Raw genomic sequence first — 21,374 nt, forward strand, 5'->3', positions numbered from 1 at the left:
GGCGCTGTGTAAATTTATGCTGTTTTCAATTAAAAAATGTTAATTAGACTGCTTTGTTTGGAAATATGGGGGAGGAAGATGAATAGCTGTTGAAATTACATTTGTATCCAGAAATGTTATCAGGGATTTGATATACACTGATGTATGGCTGAGACATTGACATTTTCTGCTCAATAAATTTTTACATTTTTTTTTTTTTTTTTTTTTTTTGTGGATGATCAAAGAAGATGGATGTCTCTCTTTTTTTTATTCTGTGTTCTTCATGTCTTCCAGAATGAGGTGCTGTCTTAATTTCATGAATGAATAAGGTATGCATACCAAGCTTACATGACTAATTTTTCTTTGCCTCTTTTGTTCCTGAAGATGCACTAGATGACTACTGACATGCTTTTTCATAACAGTGTGAGGTCACGTTTCTCATATTTATTTTTCATGCAGTCATTGTCCTGAAATAAAACTTGGCGAGACGCTGGTTAAGCAGCTACTCATTTTATAGCTTACATAAGAGAAATATAGGACCATTTAGGAAAAAAGAATGCTATTCCTCAGGTTATGCAACCAGGCAACACCACAGTCTCAATGCAAATGGAAATTTGAAATGGGCATAATTTTACAACCATCGAGTTCACAGCTGCTTATAATACTCTTCATTTTAAATATTGGGCCGTGTAACAATAACAGCAGTAGTCCAGTAATTGGTAAATATTTCAAATCCATTGCCGTGATCATTTGGTTACATTTAGCGCCAATAGCTAAAAAACTGTACTGCACTCCTTTTTTTCTGGCTAACTAACCGGAGTCAGTGGCTGTAGGTGGCCTTTCCCCACTTTGCACAACTGATACATTGAATACAGAATGTATCAAGTACATTGCATATATTACGTTTCATGTCTGTTCTGTGTTTCATTCTAATAGCCTAATGTATCCGTTCATGCCTGTGAGAAAGAGAAGTGCGGTACCACATAGTCTCATTTCTCTTGATTGTATGGTTTACATAGAAACGCAGGAGGCAAGGTATACTATGACTTTCACCTCAGAAAGTGGCCTACCAATCTATCTTATTACGGTCCAAACGACTGTTCTGCACTCCAGTCCAGTTGGCAAAGGTAATGTACACTATATTACCAAAAGTATTCGCTCACCCATTCAAATGATCAGAATCAGGTGTCCTAATCACTTGGCCTGGCCACAGGTGTATAAAATCAAGCACTCAGGCATGCAGACTGTGAAACAAGACCTTTGTGAAAGAATGGGCCGCTCTCAGGAGCTCAGTGAATTCCAGCGTGGAACTGTCATAGGATGCCACCTGTGCAACAAATCCAGTCGTGAAATTTCCTCGCTCCTAAATATTCCACAGTCAACTGTCAGCTCTATTATAACAAAATGGAAGCGTTTGGGAACAACAGCAACTCAGCCACGAAGTGGTAGGCCACGTAAAGTGACGGAGAGGGGTCAGCGGATGCTGAAACGCATAGTGCAAAGAGGTCGCCGACTTTCTGCACAGTCAATTGCTACAGAGCTACAAACTTCATGTGACCTTCAGATTAGCCCAAGTACAGTACGCAGAGAGCTTCATGGAATGGGTTTCCATGGCCGAGCAGCTGCAGCCAAGCCACACATCACCAAGTGCAATGCAAAGCGTCGGATGCAATGGTGTAAAGCATGCCGCCACTGGCCTCTAGAGCAGTGGAGACGCGTTCTCTGGAGTGATGAATCACGCTTTTCCATCTGGCAATCTGATGGACGAGTCTGGGTTTGGAGGTTGCCAGGAGAACGGTACATTTCAGACTGCATTGTGCCGACTGTGAAATTTGGTGGAGGAGGAATTATGGTGTGGGCTTGTTTTTCAGGAGCTGGGCTTGGCCCCTTAGTTCCAGTGAAAGGAACTTTGAATGCTTCAGGATACCAAAACATTTTGGACAATTCCATGCTCCCAACCTTGTGGGAACAGTTTGGAGCGGGCCCCTTCCTCTTCCAACATGACTGTGCACCAGTGCACAAAGCAAGGTCCATAAAGACATGGATGACAGAGTCTGGTGTGGATGAACTTGACTGGCCTGCACAGAGTCCTGACCTGAACCCGATAGAACACCTTTGGGATGAATTAGAGCGGAGACTGAGAGCCAGGCCTTCTCGACCAACATCAGTGTGTGACCTCACCAATGCGCTTTTGGAAGAATGGCCAAAAATTCCTATAAACACTCTCCTCAACCTTGTGGACAGTCTTCCCAGAAGAGTTGAAGCTGTAATAGCTGCAAAAGGTGGACCGACATCATATTGAACTCTATGGGTTAGGAATGGGATGGCACTTCAGTTCATAGTATGAGTAAAGGCAGGTGAGCGAATACTTTTGGTAATATAGTGTATTTTAACACTAGTTGACGCCACTGCCAAAAAACAAAACAAAAAAAAAAAACGTCTAAGAAGGAAGAGGAAAAACGGTGCTACTAGCACACTCTCTCCACCAACAACGACATCTTTATGTCATTTATACTCTCTTCCTGGTCGTCTTAATACGAAACAAATGATGGAAAAGAAGATTATATAATGTTTGTACGAAACGAGATTATTCCAGCCGATATACTCCTTAGTTCGGGTCAGGCCCGTCAACAAGAGAAGCAAACCAAGCAATTGCCTGGGGCCCCGAGCTGGCCAGGGGCCCCCAGACAGCGACTGGTTATGAACTAAATGCAACAACAAACTGTGTGAGTGCCCCTTTAAATGCAGGATGAAAGTGCAACGACACTGGTATCAAAATCCCCCTTTTGCAAATGTAAATATTACTATGTGTTCAGTATGCAACATATATAAGCAGTATTTGCACTGTCAGGGTTCCAAGTCGATTTTGCTTGGGGCCTCCAAATTCCTTGAGACGGCCCTGGTTCGGGTTAATAACGTTAGCTCTTCCCCCCCAACTATGGGTGGCAGCAACACGCCTAGTAGCGCCTAGTCTGCCGGAAATTATTAACGAAGAAGAAGAAGTTTACACGCTCGCACACAAACATGGCAGCCAACATAGAGCAGATTTTCCAAGATTTCATTTTGAACAAAATTAGGGAAATTGAGGACCAACATGAAGATACTAGGTGCGTTAATGCAATGAAATATATTTAATCTTTATGACGGTTATGCAGCATTCGTGAACAAATGTTGAAAACGATGTTTTTTTTCTTTCAGCTGTAGCGGCCGCTCCACACCGGGTTCTGACAGACTGGTGTTAGCTAGCGGTAGATGATCTTAGCAAATATGTAGTGAGGAAGGGCTGTTCACTTCGACGTTAGCAATGCTTGTAAAGAGTCAGTTTAGCCCCCAGTGAAAGTTGGTGCTGTTTGACCCGTTAAATTCTGTAGTCGTAATTGTTCTATTTGTGCACTGAGAGCCTCTTTGAACCTAGCACCAAATAAACATGTTTAGACGAGCGTTTGGCTACTACACGTAAACACAGTTAGTCGTTTTAAAGAGTCCTGCTTGCAGTCTGAGAGCATCAACAACATTTCATACGTCGATATTTATCACAAATATGCCTGTAGCGATACGACAGACGATATGACTATGGGTTCACGTTTATTTAAAAAAAAAAAATGTTCTGAAAGGTTTGCATTTAATATTCAAATAACAGCATGATAATACCAGCTGGATGTAGAAAATGCACTTACTTTACAACGTATTTTATTGATTAGAACAGACCAGTCACTGTCTTAGGCTAACCCAAAATTTGATATGGTCCATATGATTGTCTTTTGAGAAGTGTTCTTGTCTACATAATGATTTGATAACGACATGTCGTTCAGCTGTTAAGCGAGCAGTCACTTGGCTTTGTCATTTGGAGAGAATGTCACACCAAACTGTGTTGGAAAATAAAACTTGCTTTTTGGCAGACATAAAGGAAAGTAAATGTTCTGTTTCAGTAAAGATCTGTTCTGCTACCATCTGTTGCTGAATATTTCCCCTCTCTCTGGTTTCTTTCTGGCTTCTGTTCTCTGCAACACTGTCACTAAACTTTAGGGTTCATTTTTCAGTTCAGCATTAGGGATACACGATATGGACAAAATTTCATACCTTCACATTTATGCCAGAGATCTCCATAGCAATATGATATGACTACAGAAAATTAAAAAGTTTGACATTTTATGAAAGTCTATGAAATTTAAAGTGTAGCATCAATGAAGATTAAGAATTCTTCAAAAAACAGCATAATAATACCAGAGCGATGTAGAAGTATTTTATCGATCAGCACAGACACTGTCTTAGCCTAACACTGTCTTAGCCTAACCCTAAATTTGATGTTGTCTATATTGTTGCCTTTTGAGATATTAATAACTTGCAAGTTTATATCCAGATAATGACATATTGTTCAGCCCTAAAACAAATATTCCTCAAAAGCCAGGAATCAGAGAACAGAAATCTAAATGCAGGGGTGAAAGAAGGTCTACCAGCGTTTATTCTTGTTACTGTAATTGAGTAATTCTTTGTTTACTGTACTTAGTTACTTACTGTTATACTTCATTGTAGTTTGAATGCCATATGTAGGTCAGCAGCAGAAACTGGGCCATGATAAATTAGAAAAGTAGAAGGTGTTGGGGGAAAAAAATGATTCTTTGAAGATGTGATTTTTCTTTTGTGATTTTTTTTTTTTTTTAAATTGTGAGCTGTTCTAATCGATTTAAAGTAAAGATATTGGTATCATATTAAAGCTAAATATTGCTCCAGATGTGGGATAGATTTTGTGCGGGAAAAACTGTCATTTTCATTGGGGTTCCTTTTGTAGGCTATTTGTGCAGACTGGGGCCTAAACAGTTTTTGAGTTGGCTTTGACTGGAAAGCTGAGACTCTTGTGGATTCAGTGAGCCACATTTGATTCCTGTGTGATGATGTTTGCCCCTGTAGAGGCCATTTCACTGTATTGATTTTTTTGGAACTTGATCTCAATGTATAAACCTATTGTGACCTTTTAAGATAATCACACCAACTTTACATTCACAAACTAGAGGATAACTCAAAACACAAAAATCGCAATAAATCATAATATTGAATCGTAATACAGTATCGAATCAGGATATAAACGTATCGACCCAGCCCTAATATTTACCATGGTACTTGTGCTTCTGTTTAAGAAAAATAACAGCACAGAAACAATACTTCGCTTTGGGTAACAATTTCTAATAATCTTTCTACCACTGCCTCTGTGTGGCTTTGTCACAGACAAAGTCTGGACTTTGTCTTTGCATATGTTGATGATAACTGGGATAATATCATGTATTTCAATGATTTTAGCCAGAATACTTGTGACATGAAATTGTCTTATTGTCCCATGCTTAACTGTGGTACAGCATTTTGGTATAAAACTCATTTTGGAATAAAAATTTCAAGCTATGTACATCCAGAATACTTGTCTCTGTCCTCATCTTATGAAGGAGCACCAGGTTTTTAATTCTGGATGACCTCACACTTTCAAGTTTGACTTTCTGGCTGTGGGCAGGGGTGACTGCTCGCTGTGGACAGTCCCCTGATTTGATGCTGTGTCCCCAGCTTGAGTTGTCCCTGAAAACGTTCCTGGAGAAATAAATTCCAAGCTCTTTGAAAGTGCAAGAGAGATCCCCAGTTTGCAGGGTTTCTTTCCGAAACATGGGGAAAAGGAAGTTAGCAATCAGCAAAAGTGACTGGAACATTTGTTAGAAAAAAAAATAAACTGCCAGAAAATTAGTACTATGAAACACCAGAAAATTAGCCAGAAAGCCAAATTAAAATGATTTATTTAAATGTCAAATCAGTGATGCTGGATCAGTGTCAGATTTTGTGAGTAAGGGTGTGTGTGAACAGTTCTCATCTTCCTCCTCTTATTCTGCATCCTTTTGTTTCTCTGTCAGCTGTGTTGAACCATCATGTTCTGGCAGTGACAACATCAGAGTGCTGAAGGCCGTTTCAGAGAGAGAGAAACAGGAGGAAGTCGGCGGCAGCAGCTCACAAAAGAAACACAAGAAGCACAAAAAACACAAAAGCAAGAAGAAGAAGAGGAAGCGAGGGAAGGAGGAGAAGGAGAGCAGCTCAGAGTCTGGGCCGGAGTCAGAGGGAGGCACCCAGCATCAGCCCAGGTCAACCTTTATGTATGGCTTTCTGTCAGGGATATAACAAGAAACTAAACCTGTCTGTAGTGCCAGTGAAATTTGTTTTTCTCACTCTAAAGCTCCAGCTTCACATTGTAATTTCATTTTAGCCTGTGAAACGCTCTCTGTGCCAGAAAATAGTTCCCAGGGAAACATTTACTTAGCCTCAGAAGAAGAACAGTATTAGGTGGCTTTTTCAACCAAAAATTCATATTTGAAAATCAATGGATTTTGAGTGTATGTTGTGAAATATTTAGTACTCTCACATGACTTGCACAATGGTTTGCTGCGATGTAAAATGTGTGGAAACTGAGGTAAATGGGCCACACATTCAAAATCACGGGTGTCCTCCTTAAGTAGGACTATATTTAAATACACTGTAATTTACTTTTTTTCTCAACTGTCCTGACTTTAAACTAATAGGCCTCCTTTACTCCAAGTTGACCAAAATTACAATGTAAACACAGCTTTTATTAAAAAAACAACATCTGAATATTGAATTTATTAATTTTTTACATCACTATCAATAGTTGATCTTGTATCTAGAGTTATTTTTTCCCCATGATCTGCCTGTTTGTTAAGCACTTTGTAACTTGTAAGAGTTGCACTATAAATAACAGTCAAGTTTAAGAACAGAACAGAACCACTATCCACTAAATACTGCTAAGCCTTGGTTGTGTGGTTGTGGCTAGTAAGCAGACCTTCTTAGTGGGTCCCTTCTACACATCAGTTGGGCTTGTAAAATAGTGAAACAGTGAAGATGGCTGATTTCAATTGCAATCTACCTGTCACTGTTGCAAGTGGACTAAATTTTATTTTTCTGCAGTTTTGTTATGGATGCCTGTTTTAGAAATGTGTCTCATTCAGGTTTGATCTTTTTCATAGAAGAGGAACACCAACAGAGGAGAATAAGGAGCAAGGTAAACCTTCTGTTTCTCTGGCTTACTAAAACCTCTGTTTTTTATTTACTTGCTCTGAAGTTATTACTTATGTTATTATTCACTGCATTATTAGATGGCAAATAGGGAGAAGTGACAAGGTACAGCGACAATGCTGTGTACTGCATTGTCCATTTTACCCACTCTGCTCTCTATAGTAATCTCTTCAGACACTTGCTGTGTAGTTGCTATGCTCCTTACCTATTTCTTCAAGCATTCAGCTTGAAGACCCACCACTGTGGGTCTTCTTTCCACCATATAGTTTATAGCCAGCCTGTTGTTATTTTCAGTTTTCTAAATTTCTGTAAATTTCTGTGGCTTCAGCACATTTTTAAATTGGAGGTCAGGTAATCCAACAGCAGCCTCGTGAGACGTCCCTCAATGCCAGCTGCATTGGAGCCACAGTTTTCAGTAGATGTCTGCAACAGCCATTTTGACATGAAACAGCAGGGTAAACACTGATGTTGCTAATGAAATTAACATGCTATTCCATTTACCCAAGCCTTTCCAATGAACTAGAATGCACAATGACAGGACCTCCGTTACAACCAGTAATATAAAAAATAATTACCGTTATTACTAAAATAAAAGAAAAAATAATTTCTTTGAAAACTACTCAAGTAGAAGTGAAAGCTAGCCATTGCAACACTGCTTAAATAAAAGTCCTAAAGTCTCCAGCATTAAGTGTATGTAAGTATTCAAAAGCACAAGTAAATAAAAAAAGACTTTTTGTTCAGATTTTTATAAAATTTGGAAGCTAGCCTCTGCAGGAAAAAAACTCAACATTGTAAATCTTTTTGTTGACACACACTGAATAGTAATGAAGTAATGAAGTATTTGTGCTTTGTTACTTTGCACCACTGGTTGGACTCACATGGTACCTTGATGTCATTAGTAACACCTGTGTTAACCTGCTTTTTCATGGCTGCCGTGAAAAAGGTCTATTATCAGTTACTGGTAATATTCAATTTACCCAATTTTCCCTCTGGGATCAATTAAAGATTTCTGACTCTGATTCTGATTCTGATTGTGATATCCCACTATTCTATCATGTAGGCTGCTGCCAGCCCTTTGTAATGAGCAACACTGACTGCAGTGCACAGAGAAATCTACAGCATGTACTAGAACAGGCTATGCTGAGACAGTCCAGCTGTAAATGGAAATTGTTTCTCCAGGTGATGATGGCGAGGGGAAGTCCAGGCGCCACAAGCGACACATGGGCGGCAAGAGGAAGAAGAAGAAGAGGAGGAAAGATGGAGATAAGAGCTCGTCAGACTCAGACTTTGAGCTGGAGTCAAAGCAGAAGAACAGTAAAGGTGTTTACAGCTCATCAAGGCAACGAGAGGACCTGCCTGACATCATCCCAAAACAGGTAAAAAAGAGAAAAAGATAGATTGAAAGACAGACAGAAAGAAAAAGATGTGTCTTTGTCTGCAGGCAAATCTGATTTGTTTCTCAAATCTGATAAATGTGAACAGAATAGTGCCACCACTTATAACACAAAATAGTTATTTTATTTCCTCATGCATGGCTATGAAGGGTGCATGTACTATTTTTCTCTGTATTGGTTAAAAACTTTACTTTCATTGTTAGTTTAGGTTGGGTTTTTCTAAATGTAGTCCAGAGAACAGAGGTTGGTCCCTCTGATACAGTGCCTCCAACCAATCTGTCCTGTATACCACAACAGTGCAATTGCTGGCTGGGTGACATAAGGATATATTTTTGGACATTGCTGTAAATGTGTGTGGGGAATCGTCCATATTATAAGTGCTAGACTTGTGGAAATCATTTATGTGCAACACACACAATCCTGCATTGAAATTCTGGCCCTGAATGCTGAGATTACAACTGGGTTTAAAGTGCTTCCAGAGCTGGAGTTGCCACGCCTGGATGGGACATGATGTATGTATCTGACATCCTTTGAGCTACAATGCAATGCCAATAGGGGTTTGGATCTAAGATGTGAAAGTGTTATCTGCTATTTAAAAGCAAAGTGAGATCTTATTCAAGTGTCCTTGACTGGAGGAGTAATAATTCCCATGTGTAATTCTTTTCCAAAAGAAAAAGCAACTAGGTCTTCTCTGATTTTTGGGTTGTAGTTTCACTTTTCACAAAATATGCACAAATACTCATATTGATGCCACAGATACATCTGGGCCAACAAAGATGAAAGATAAAATTAGACTTAGGGTTTTCTTTGTCTCATTGCTTCCTTATAGGACAGCTCCAATAAGGGAGGAGGTCAAGGGGAAAGAGACAGCAAGAGGCGGCGTCAGTCGCATTCACACTCAAGATCACATTCCCGTTCCCGTTCTCTGTCACGTTCCCGCTCAGCCAGGAGGAGCCACCGCTCTCGGTCCAGACACCGGCACCGAAGGTCTAGGACACGCTTCAGATCCAGATCACAGCATCGCAGGACCCGCTCCAGGTATGGATGTTAATCTATTGATGGATCGCTTGACCTATGCCTACAAATTCTAACATGAATTATATTTGTGCAATACTGTCCTCAAGATAAGCTACTGTTATTTGGGGAGAGAAATAGATTTTGGCCTCCATGTTACAGACCATGGGGGGTTTAACTGTCTGCCACTGTTTTGCTTTTTGATCCCTTTACGCTCCTTTGCTAGTCTGGTTTCCAGACCCCATGAGTCATGCTGTAATTAATGGGGTCTGGTCATGTCTCTATCAAAGATCATTTATTCAAGTCAGTGCTTGTACCACCTGTGGGCCACGACCATTGGTCAGCATTTAACCAATCATAGTTGGTTAACTGATCGTATCATCAGTCATTGCCACAAGTTTTGGACTGGCTAATTTGTCTGTCAATTAATTGATGCCGTAACATTTCTTGAGAACAGAGGAAATCACCAAATTTTAGCTAACTGTTGGTAATATTGCAAGGTTTAGTGTCAAACTGTTTTCAAAATAATGTCAAGACTGCAGCCTCACTTAAAGTACAGGTAGTGCAACATGATGCAGGTCAAACATCTCCAACAGCACACTCTGACAACACAGTTATTGGTCATACAGCTACCTGATGTCAAACTGATGGATGATCAGACTGTATTTATGTCAGAACTATGTAGTTTTCTCCTTAGCACTATTTTGGACCAATGTATCACAGTGATTTCTTCACTGTGTTGCCCTGATTAGATCCAGAATGATATTGGCCTGTCACTTTGTCTTTTTTCAGAACATAACACAGAAAAATTGCTTGACAGATGCTGTTTTATGCATTCAGGCTCTAGTCCTGATGTAGTCTGGAGATTGTTTTAAAGTTGGGCCTCTGTCATGGAAATGTCTGCACTGGACCTATGTAGTCAAGATGCTTTTTCCAATGTCAAGCCAATTACAATCATAGATCTACAGGCTAGATCCAGCTGACGTACGTGTGTTGGTAGGTTCCAACATTTTACAAAGCTCCATTCTGAATGTGAGATATTGTGAAGTACATAATAATTATTTTTATTTGCATGTTCAGGTCACGATCAGGCCGGAGGTCTAGGAGAACCTGCTCTAAGTCTCCCAGGTCCAGCAAAGACACTGCTGCTGCTGCGCCTCCTCCTCCTCCTAATGTAGGGCATTTACTTCTCCCTTTCTCTCTTTTTCAGATTTACACCACTTACTCCTTCACTTCTCTGTAATGTTTTTATATATTTTTTCTCTTGCTGTTTACTGACTGGTCCGGACCAGCTCATCTCCTCCACAGCTCACCCCCTTGGCCCTCCATCTGACTCCTCTACTCCTCCTACTGCATCTATAGGAGGATGGAAACCACTTCCTTTACTAGAGGACATTGGTTCCTCGAGGTAATGCAAAATAATATTAAAACTGCAAATACCGTATTTCACCAATTAATCGCCCGGGTGTTTAATATGCAAAATCGACTTGGACCCCGGGCGTTTAAAAGAACCAGGCGGCTATTCGCTGCAGGCCTTTATTTATTTTTGCACCAGGTCATTATCGTGATGACAGCTACTGTCCAACATATTTACAGTCGGTCGATTTAATATTACGGTACACCCTTTTGTTCTAACGTTAGCTAGCGCTCTTATTTTGACAGAAAACAGAAGTGTTGCACAGTTATTGTGCGGCTAACTGTTTACTTCTGAAAAAATAAGGTGAGTAGCCTTATTTTAGGTTACCTCATTATGATGCAAATAATCGCCCCGGCGGTTATTCGGGTGGGCGTTTAATACGCAAAATGCGTGCAGACCCCAGGCGTTTAAAAGAACCAGGTGGCTATTTGCGGCCGGGCGATTAATTGGTGAAATACGGTAATAAAACTTTGTTTAGCAAATTTTAACCAGGTATAGAATACACTTATATAAAGCCACAAACTCAAAAGCTTGTTTCAACAAGCTTTTGCAGAATTTGAGAATCCACATTTTCCAGCACTCTTGTAGAGTAACCTAGAGAGAGTCTTGTGATGTTATTGTACTCAGTCTTTTGCAGTTTTCCCATATTAGCAAAGATGCTCAATGGGACTGAGGTCTAGTTGAGGTCTAGCTGAGGTCTAGCAACTCAGCAGTCCTTCCTCCTTTTAGGACTTATGATAGGCCTGGCATAGCTTCTTCTTCTTCTTTTTTTTTTTTTTTTTGGAATTCTCTGGTAATTTTTTGCTAATTTGCCCATCACAATTTCCCCATGTTATTGAAAGAAATCAATTTGCTCATTTTTCAAATGTGTAAATGCTTGTGAAAGATCTGAAAGCAGCCTCTTTCATACGTCTTTCAGCATCAGCTTTACTGATCTGAGGGGGTTTTACAAATTATAACTACAGTTTTCTTGTAACATAAACATTTTGCATGTTTGCATGTTTTTTCTATAGTTGCCTTTTTGCCATGTTTTTGAAAGAAATCTAGTGAAGTTTCAAAAGGTTTTTTTTCTTAAAAAAAAAAAAAAGTAAATAAAAATCACACAGGTTTTGGGTATATTGTCAGTAATCAATAAGGTACTTGCCTGTTAGCTAGATTGTACTGCCACCTAGTGATTTACTTTATGCATTGCAGTATTGACCACAAATATGATATTGTGACTGCTATGATTGTCATGAATCTGTAAATAATATACTATGATAATGCGATGATAAAAATCCTTGCTGTATTTCCATATTTGTATATTACAGCCCTATGAGCATGCCAGATTTAAAACCCTGTATCACTGCAATGTTGCTTCAACCCTCCTGCTTTGTCCCTTTGTCAGGTCCTCAGAGAGGAAGGATGAATCTTTGGCTTTGGATGAATCCACACGGTGCAGCCAAACTGCTTCAGCAGGCCTCCAGCCTCCCCAGCTGGCCTCCAGCTACAGGGGCCACAACATCGGAGCAGAGGAACTAATAGAGGCAAGCACAGAGCTGCAAAAAGCTGAACAAAGTGACAAGTCAGGAGAGGAGAAAAAAGAAGAAGCAGAGGATGCAACAGAGAAACCAGGTATGCCCTGTTGGGTTGACTAGGAAAAGAAAACATTTATTATCAGAATCAGAATCACAAACAGTTTATTCGCCTTAATTTTGGACCCGGTTTCTAGCTCTTCTGTTATTTTCTTCTTCCTGTTTGGTCATGATATCCACAATGATTGTTCATCAAAAATCTCATTGTGTAAATACCTTATAAAAACACCAATAGTCACCCCTACAGTATCATCACAATATGAGTTGGTTTTTGTTTGGTTTTGGCGGCTTGCTGGTTTTGTCTTGTTTTAGTGCTTTCCTTTGGGGATACACCGCCATCTCATGCTCACCACCAGATAGTGCTACTTGTTCAGCTTTTGTTCATAACTCCAGTGACATTAATTCTGAGATATCTCAGACACTCACAAATATTTGCTTTTTATACAAACAGATCTTCAAAGGTTGCTTAAGCTGTCTCTTCCCTGGTCTGTTCCTAAACCAGCTGCAGGTCCTGCTGCATCCCATTCCTCCCTGACACAGTCCAGACCTCTAGAGGCAGATCAGGCTACTGAGACCACTAGAGCCTTAGAGAACCCCAACACCACCTCTGTCACCACAGGCAAATCACTAAAAAAGAAGAGGAGGACCCCATCCAAGTCTCCACAGAAGAAGAAAGAAACCAAGTCCTCGTCAAAGAGGAGGAAGAGATCCAAGTCAGCATCCAGGAGCCACAGGAGGAGGTCCAGATCCAAGAGCCCTTCATGGAGGAAGAGGTCAAGGTCGAGGTCAAGGTCAAGGTCAAGGTAAATGGATTGGCTTTTTTTTGGCATTTCTGCTTTATTTGATAGTCACAGTAGAGACAGGAAAGGCAGGGGAGTGAGAGGGCATTCATGAGAGGTGGGATTCAGTCCCAGGACACTGCAGTCAGGACTCAGCCTTAATATATATGGTATCAAATTCAGCTCCAGCTCTCTATGATTCAGTCATGTGGTGTGATAAATGTAGACAGATTTAAAGAGAGCACCCTGTGTTTCAACTGTCTTTTGTACAGATATTTTAGTTGCGGGGCTTGCCTATTGCTGATTACTAAAGAATGCAATTCCTTTTCTCTCCATTAAAGTTTGCAGGATTTGAAGTGACTACTAAAGATTTTAGTGGCTAAAATGTAACTGGTATCTTTGCTATTCCCTATTTCTGGAGAGAAGACAAAGACAGAGGTTAAAAGAAAAGTCCACCACTGGTTACTCTACAACTCTTAGATACCACTTTGTTGTGAATTTCCTCAGACAAAAACGAGATTAGTGCAAGTTAGTACAGATGAAACATGGGGGCAGAAAAGAAAAGAAAAAACACAAATTCTTGATATGTGTATTTTAGGGCTGAATAATATCTTGAACTGTTACCGAAACCACAATATTGTCAAGTGCAATATCCAAATCGCAGTTGGATAGTTGCAATTTCGTGATCAAAGTAAGATGTGTGACAAAACATTGTAAAAAAAATGTATGTTGGTACAGAGACACTCTGACCTACACATTGTATTTTCCTGATGGAAGAAAACATTTTGTTTGTTTCTTTGTAAAAAATCACACTATCAGTATTTTAATAGATTTTTCAGTAAAAAAAAAAACAAAAATACAACTTATAATGCAGAACTGTGCAGTGCATTCCAGCAGATATGTTGTCTGTGCAGGTCAATGGGTCGGAGGTCGCGAAGGTCACAGTCTCGCTCGGGCTCACGGGGTCGGCGTAGAGCTACATACAGCCAGAGGGACCGTTGGAAACGAGAGCCGAGTCACTCCCCTGTGCTCATCCTTCGCAAAAATAGATCCCCCAACCGGAAACATCGCAGTGCCAGCAGCAGCCCACCACGCATCACTGAACTGGGTCAGATGGCATCACCAAGTCACGCACTGGAATGTTATGTATTCCAGTTTATTTCATTTGTTTATTTAACAATAGTTTATTCATTTTTATTTGTTTTAGAACTTTATTTAGAATAAATTTTGAATTACAATCATTATATGACTAGCTTCCTTTTGGAAATGTGATTTGCAGCTTAAATCTTTAAAAAACTATTTTCAGAGTGTGAGCCACGCATTCTGGAAATTATGCAGTGGATTTGTGAATAGGTCACTGGTTGGGTCATGCACCTGACTGGATTGTACATCTCACCCATCCACTCGGCCGATTCCATCCTAACTAGTGTTTATATTAACACTGTGTTTCCCCAGACAAGGACCAGCTACTGGAAATTGCCAAGGCCAATGCTGCTGCCATGTGTGCGAAGGCAGGCATGCCTATTCCTGCCAGTCTGAGGCCCACGGTGCTGCCCCAGCTGCCCTTGGCCTTGCCCAGTATGGCCATGAATGCAGCTATGGCCAGTATGACTGCTGGTATGGCTCTGACTCCTCCCTCTGCGTGCCATCTCTGTCCAGTTGTTGCTTTAATTTTAAAGGATCAGTAAAACCTCTCTTTCTTTGGAACCCCCCTCACTGGCCCATCTTTTGTTCTCTCTATCTCGCTCTCCCTACCAGCAACCATGACAGCAGCTCTGTCTAGTATGGGTGCTCTGGCTTCACTACCTCCGCTGCCTTCCATCACCAACAAACCTCCGCCTGGTCCGCCCCAACCCAACATGGCTGCCCTGGAGGAAGTGAAGAAGAAAGTGGCAAAGCAGGCCAACAGCATCAGCATCAAGGAATTTACTGACGTAAGGATTATACATGTGCACAGTGCAGTGTTTATGTGTTTACTTCATGTATGAAAGAGAGACACTCCCAACATGTTTCCAGGGATTTTTAATGCAAATAAGAGGCCACTTTCTTTCTTTCTTTTATACACCCATGCCATAAAACTGCATCAGTGTGTATAAGCTTTTATAATTTTTTTTTTTTTTTTTTTAAATAGAAATAACAAGCTATTTACAGAGACTTTTTTGGTTTCTTTTTGTCTTACTATTTTATAGCATGCTTCACTTGAAATACTGAAAAGTTAAAGATTGTTGTCATGTATATTTTATTTTGAAAGTCATCAAGAAAATAATTTCTTCGTGATCCCAACTATTCAGTTATTCATCAGCATGAAAAAGGAAATAGTTCTGTCATTATCTGTTGCAGAAAAGCTTTCTGTTGTGCAAATCCATACGTTTTTGATAAAAGCTAAACAAAAGTGAATGTTTTAAAAATAAGTGATCATAATACAAAAGTGTTTTTGAATAATGAATATATAAAATCTAATATTTTCAGGATTTCCCTCTGGTAACAGACTGTGGTCAAAAAGGATAGTACTTTTGTTTATAGTGTGTACTTGAAGACATTTGTTAGCTTGTGAGTGTGTGTGTCAGCACGCTGGTCTGCGTGCTGACACATGCAGAGGAGACATGCAGGAGAGGCAGAAACAAACATGTGCATGTGTGTTTGCAGAAATGCAAGATGATTGTGGACAGTAAAGGGGAACTGCCGGTGGCAGTGCCTCATGTTTCAGATGAAGAGGATGATGGGAAACCATTTGGAACATCTGCTCTTCGAGAACAAAAAGCCATCAGCTTCAGCATCAATGTAACACACACACACACACACACACACACACACACAAACACACACACACACACAGGTCTTCAGTTGTACACCTCGTGCCAGAGCCATACCAAACTGAAAAACAAATGGCTGAATTTCTGATGTTAGAATGTTCAAGTAGAGTTAAAATCAAGGTCAACTGGACTTGACAGGAAATTCTTGAAGACATTTTGCAAGAAATGAAATCTGACTAGAAGGACTAGTAGGACACAAGGCCGGTTAATTAGTCTCACACTTAATTTTGCACAATATTGCAGGATCTTGATTTACCAAAATAGTGAATACATCCTGATATTAGCAAGTGCATAATAATACAGTACAGTATATAAAATGATTGAATCCCCTGTTTGAATGTGCCATAGCAGAGCAGTGTTTAATTGGATACTTATGGGGAATGGGTTAACAAAAACGATGAGTTGTTTTTAAATGAACACCTGTAAGATTATTACTGAAATGACATCCCCTCTCTCTGCCCTGTCTTTCCTGTCACTCTCCACTACACCTGTCTAAGGCAGAAATGCCCAAAAAATAGTCTTAAAAAAAGAAATTGTAGTTAGTTATTGCAGTAACACTACATGTTGCTGGGAAAAGTAATATTATTGAGTGAAGTGATAAAAAAGATTAATTCTGAACTCTCTCCTCTCCTGTCAGAACATGTCAGTTCGTCCAGCAGTTCGTAGTGATGCAGGCATGGCTAAGGAGTTTCCGGTATCTTCAGGATCTCAACATCGTAAGAAGGTCTGGTGAAGTTTGTTTGTTTAGATCTTAGTAGTGCTGAAACAATTAGTTGATTAATCAATTAGCTGACAGACAGAAAATTTACCCCATTTATATAATTTTGATAATTGTGTAATCATATTAGTCATTTGTCAAGTAAAAATACCAAACTCACCCCAGAAAATAGGCTATAGATTAATCAACAATGAATAGTTTTTGGAAACTCACAATACAACATATACAGTTCAGTCATCATTTTTAATCTGTGGCTTTGGGGATGCTAGGCCATCAAGTCTTTCCAGTCAAAAGGCTCAAGTCCAAGTGAAGTCATTGGTGTTCAAGTCAAAGTCGTGATTTTTGTCAGGTCTAAATCTATCGAATTTGTGACATGAGTCAAGTCAAGTTCAAGTCATGTGACTTGGATCCACACCTATGGTGTTAACTAAAAATACTTTGAAAAGTAATATCAGTGTGGCTGCAGTTTAAGCATCAAAATATGCTCTCTCATTCACTCGTTTTATGTTGAGAAGCTGTAGCAGTGATAAATAAATCAGGACATGGGTGTTGCATGATCAGCCAGTGAATGGTTCAGGCCCATTGCACAATGGCTTGGCAGTCAACATTATGCATTCACACAACCTCCAGAAATATTATGTTGTTTCTAATATGTTTCTAATATGCAAGTCTTTATTGTCATGTATAGCAATTATTTGGTACATTAGAATTTCATACAAGATTTTTGTAGCATGTATACGTCACCAGTGTGGTTGTATACATATTAGTCGGTGCATTACAATATTGACACGTACGTTGCTTTGTTTTGTTTCATTTCTTTGAATGAAAGTATTAAATATGGCTTGTATTAGCTATTACCAAAGGTGAGTAGTACTCAGTTTTTTGAAGAGTCCTTCCTTTTTTGGGTTGATAAACAGCTTTTGTCATTATCATTATGGGTTGCGGGTGATTAATGAGAAGTGTAATGCCATATCCTGACTGTCCAGGAGGGTGAAGCTCCAGGTGCCTATGGTGAATGGGTTCCCGTTGACAAAGCAGCAGACAAAATCAATGCTGCAGCTACCTCCAGCAAGGCCCCAACACCTGTTCCCATGGCAACAACCACCTCTTTACACACCGAAGCGGCTCCAGCGACAGGGTTGCCTGCAGTTACTGAAGAGCCTATAGTAATGCCAGCTAAGGACAGTGTTTTTCCTGACCCGCCTCTCCAGGTGAGCTATAGATTATTATCATGAGGGTTAATCATAACCGATGAAAAGATGCATCTCTTTTTTTCTTTTAATCCCATTTGCAAACAGATGGCCAACATTCCAGCCACCACCAGGGTCAAAATAGAGGTCCAAAACAATTTATATATGACTTTGGAAGACATTTCAAGGCATCCCATTGGATAATTTACATTTTCACATCACCTGTATAGTAAACTGATTAGACTGATTACATTGGCATATTACCTGTATGAACACCATCATGTGAGCCCAAAAATAATAAAAATAACTACAGAAATAAAATTAAGAAATAATAAATTTAGAAATAAAACCTATACCCAACTATGTATATGTTTATATTTTTATGTATACATTTATTATTTATTAATTTATTTTTATTTCATCAATATGTTACTTGTGTAATATGTTACTCCCCTCTCTCTGTTCAGCCTGTAGATATCTCCCAGGCTGTGACTGAGAGGATCAAAGCTCAGAGGCGATTGGCTGAGAATCCCTATGATGTCAGTGCTATCTGCATGCTGAGCCGTGCACAAGAACAGGTATGCACACGCACAATAAAAGCTCTAAACTTGTGAGTGATGAATTTATTTCTTCCTTATTAGTTTTTAGTGTATGTTGTCATGGTACAACCATGACAACATGAATTAGAGAGTCATGTTTGTCTAGTCCCTGCAGGGGACTAGACAAACATGGCCGTGGTCTGTGGTCTTAAAATTTTGATCAGCTGATGAACAGCCTATTACAGTTTAATGGTTGTTTGCAATAAATTGCTTACTCAATTTTTTTTTTTGTCTCACTCCCATTTCTTCTTTTTGCATTTTGAAGCTCTACTTAGAACCTTCTTAAGAGCCAACAGTGCAAAATGTAAATTCTTGAAATTTTTCAACTGGTCTTAAAATTTTGATCAGGAGTGTATAATGAATTGACAAAAGTTTAATTTTGTCAACTATTTGACATGAAAATGGCATATCTTTTTTTAATATCTTGTGGGAATGTCTTATTTTGCTAGGTGGATGCGTGGGCTCAGTCCAACACCATCCCTGGTCTGTTTACTGGTTCAACTGGAGCCCAGGTCCTCAGCTCTGAGGAGCTGTCCACCAGCGGCCCGCAAGCATGGCTCAAGAAGGTACTACACACACAGACACACACAGACACAGACACACACACACACACACACACACACACACACACACACACACACACAGACGCAAACACAAACATCCAGACAAACATAGCCATACAGATTCACATATACTCACATCCACACGTTTCACATGTATATTGTTGGCACACACACACACACACACACACAAACACACATCTCTCCACCTATCTAGGCATCTGCATTGCTTGTGCCTGCTGCTCAGCACCCAGAGCCACACAGTGTATGAATTGTGCACAACACTGGCTGCCCAATCTGCGCCCGCATTACATCAGTTCTCTCATAGTTGAAACAGTTTGTGTTTTTAAATGATCACTATATTGCGATTTGTCACCACTGACCTCCGTGGGAGATCCATCATCAAATTTGAGAGTGAGAAGAAGAACTGCCTCCAAAAATACATGAATAAATCGATGGTAAGATTGGTAGTCTGGACTGCACAGCATGATGACCCTGCTTTCTGTTACTCTACCACTAAAACCTTTGAAGTTACTGTATGTTTTTATTTTTTAGGTTTGAAAGTAATATTTTGGTTTATTGAACTGTCACTATTTGATGACAGATTACCCTGTATGGAGCTTTTGTGAATTGGTCAAAAAGTGACCATTTAAAAAAAACTCACAAACCAATATTAATGTAATATTCCACAGGCTGTTTTAAAATGAAAGTAATTGATATTTGCAGCCTTAGATGAAGGACAGTCCACCAGTGTTTGCTATATATTCCTGCAGAGCACTTAGAGTATTCTCCCAGAATTTTTTGCTTGTTAGGATTTTTTTTTTCAGCATTTGGAGTGATAGTAGCCTGGCATCACCAGACCACTTTGCAAATGTGAATGAATCTGAAACCTCTCAGTTCATTTTTGATTTCCAATGGGCGTGAACATAGACAGTCACTGGGCATTATCAACTGTTGCAGGCCAAAATGCCTGTAGATGCAATGCTAGCATGCTGTAGAGGGGGCCAGACCATCCTACTAAAACAAATTACATGAGCAGATTTGCAGATTTGTCTGTTTCCCAGGCTCGATAGTTTAGATTCTTACCTATATAGTGGTATTTGCTACTCCATACGAGTGTAATAGATCCTCCAGGTTTGACCTGTCAGCTCCTTCCCTGATGCACCACCCCAAGTGAAGGGCGCATTCTTGCAGCAGGAAGCCGCAGGGGCAAACTTGGAGGATCTATCACTTTTATCACAGCTTGCGTTAGTCCCACTACCATTATTACTTGTTCTGGACATAAGGGTCCATTTCAGCCAACTTAATAGAATTGGCTACTAACAGGTTCAAGCAGGGAAAATCAGAAAAAGTGACAAATGCTGTAAATGATATTAATACTGTGTATCAAGTGGCTGTAGGGCTCTGGGTCCTGAAAGGCACTGGCAATGCAGAGGTCTCACTGTGTTCTTATCAAAGCAGGTACAGCTGCAGTGTGGGCTGCCACTTCTAGGGGCACTCTAACACCTCTTCACTCTGGAATCCATTTGGAAAAGGGAGGGGGAGTTGGAGAAAGAGGGAGGGAGGGGAGGAAGGAAGAAGATGACAGTAAGTCCACAGTCCAGAACCAGACTCCATCTCATGGTTTTATTTTAGGTGGACAGCGACACCTATACATGCTCCATTTAAAACCTTGAAGGAAATATTTACCATATTCCATGCTGCAAGAAGAGGTTGAATGAGGATGGGTTTTGATACAATGACTTCCTCCTCCTAGGTCTGAGAAATGGAAACTCATGAGTTTGATTTTTATAAAGTTTGAAATCCAAATTAATTTAGAGTATTTAGTTTTCTCATGCATCTGTGTATACTTAGAGAGAAAGCCATTGTATTAAAACATGTCTTTGACCAGCTGCGTCTTGACACATTCTTTCAAGAAGCTGAATGGACATGCTCGGACTAAAGATAGAAGTAAATACAAATCAGTTACAGGGAATTCAGCTTATCATAGCCAAGACAATGAGGATTTGTGTGTGTGTGTGTGTGTGTGTGTGTGTGTGTGTTAGTGAGTGAGAAAGATTTGTCAGTTACAATTTCTGATTTGCATTAGGCTGTCTAGATTATACCTGTGTGTGTGTGTGTGTGTACGTACATGCGCGCATGGGGGGATAGGGTGTGTAAGCGCTGCCCTGTATATGCAGTCATTTATGACAGGTAGCGGGGGGTGGGGAGTGGTTTTAAATGGAAAGATTGTCTAGACTGCAGTGGTGGAAAGAGTACCAGAAATTCTACTCAGGTA

The 21,374-nt window shown here is 40.0% G+C and overlaps 1 protein-coding gene across 5 annotated transcripts in view; it reads left to right on the forward strand.

Moving 5' to 3' along the window:
- The first annotated feature begins 2,907 nt into the window (after positions 1–2,907).
- The window catches only part of sonb (SON DNA and RNA binding protein b), a 28,886-nt gene continuing 10,419 nt past the window's right edge, over positions 2,908–21,374 (forward strand). Inside the window, exons 1-17 of one of the 5 annotated variants that reach the window (XM_030068657.1) lie at positions 2,908–3,086; positions 5,868–6,092; positions 6,972–7,024; positions 8,218–8,414; positions 9,262–9,470; positions 10,527–10,620; positions 10,739–10,854; positions 12,251–12,477; positions 12,940–13,240; positions 14,131–14,324; positions 14,672–14,833; positions 14,975–15,150; positions 15,863–15,997; positions 16,667–16,753; positions 17,734–17,958; positions 18,405–18,515; positions 18,986–19,102. In XM_030068657.1, the coding sequence (XP_029924517.1) occupies positions 3,004–3,086; positions 5,868–6,092; positions 6,972–7,024; positions 8,218–8,414; positions 9,262–9,470; positions 10,527–10,620; positions 10,739–10,854; positions 12,251–12,477; positions 12,940–13,240; positions 14,131–14,324; positions 14,672–14,833; positions 14,975–15,150; positions 15,863–15,997; positions 16,667–16,753; positions 17,734–17,958; positions 18,405–18,515; positions 18,986–19,102 (2,712 nt within the window). In that variant the 5' untranslated portion in view covers positions 2,908–3,003. Of the gene's footprint in view, positions 3,087–5,867; positions 6,105–6,971; positions 7,025–8,217; positions 8,415–9,261; positions 9,471–10,526; positions 10,621–10,738; positions 10,855–12,250; positions 12,478–12,939; positions 13,241–14,130; positions 14,325–14,671; positions 14,834–14,974; positions 15,151–15,862; positions 15,998–16,666; positions 16,754–17,733; positions 17,959–18,404; positions 18,516–18,985; positions 19,103–21,374 lie in introns of all 5 variants that reach the window. The other 4 variants (XM_030068631.1, XM_030068623.1, XM_030068639.1 and 1 more) reach the window with 4 other exon arrangements.

The sequence above is a fragment of the Myripristis murdjan genome, chromosome 2 (assembly GCF_902150065.1).
Source record: "Myripristis murdjan chromosome 2, fMyrMur1.1, whole genome shotgun sequence".
NCBI lineage: Eukaryota > Metazoa > Chordata > Actinopteri > Holocentriformes > Holocentridae > Myripristis > Myripristis murdjan.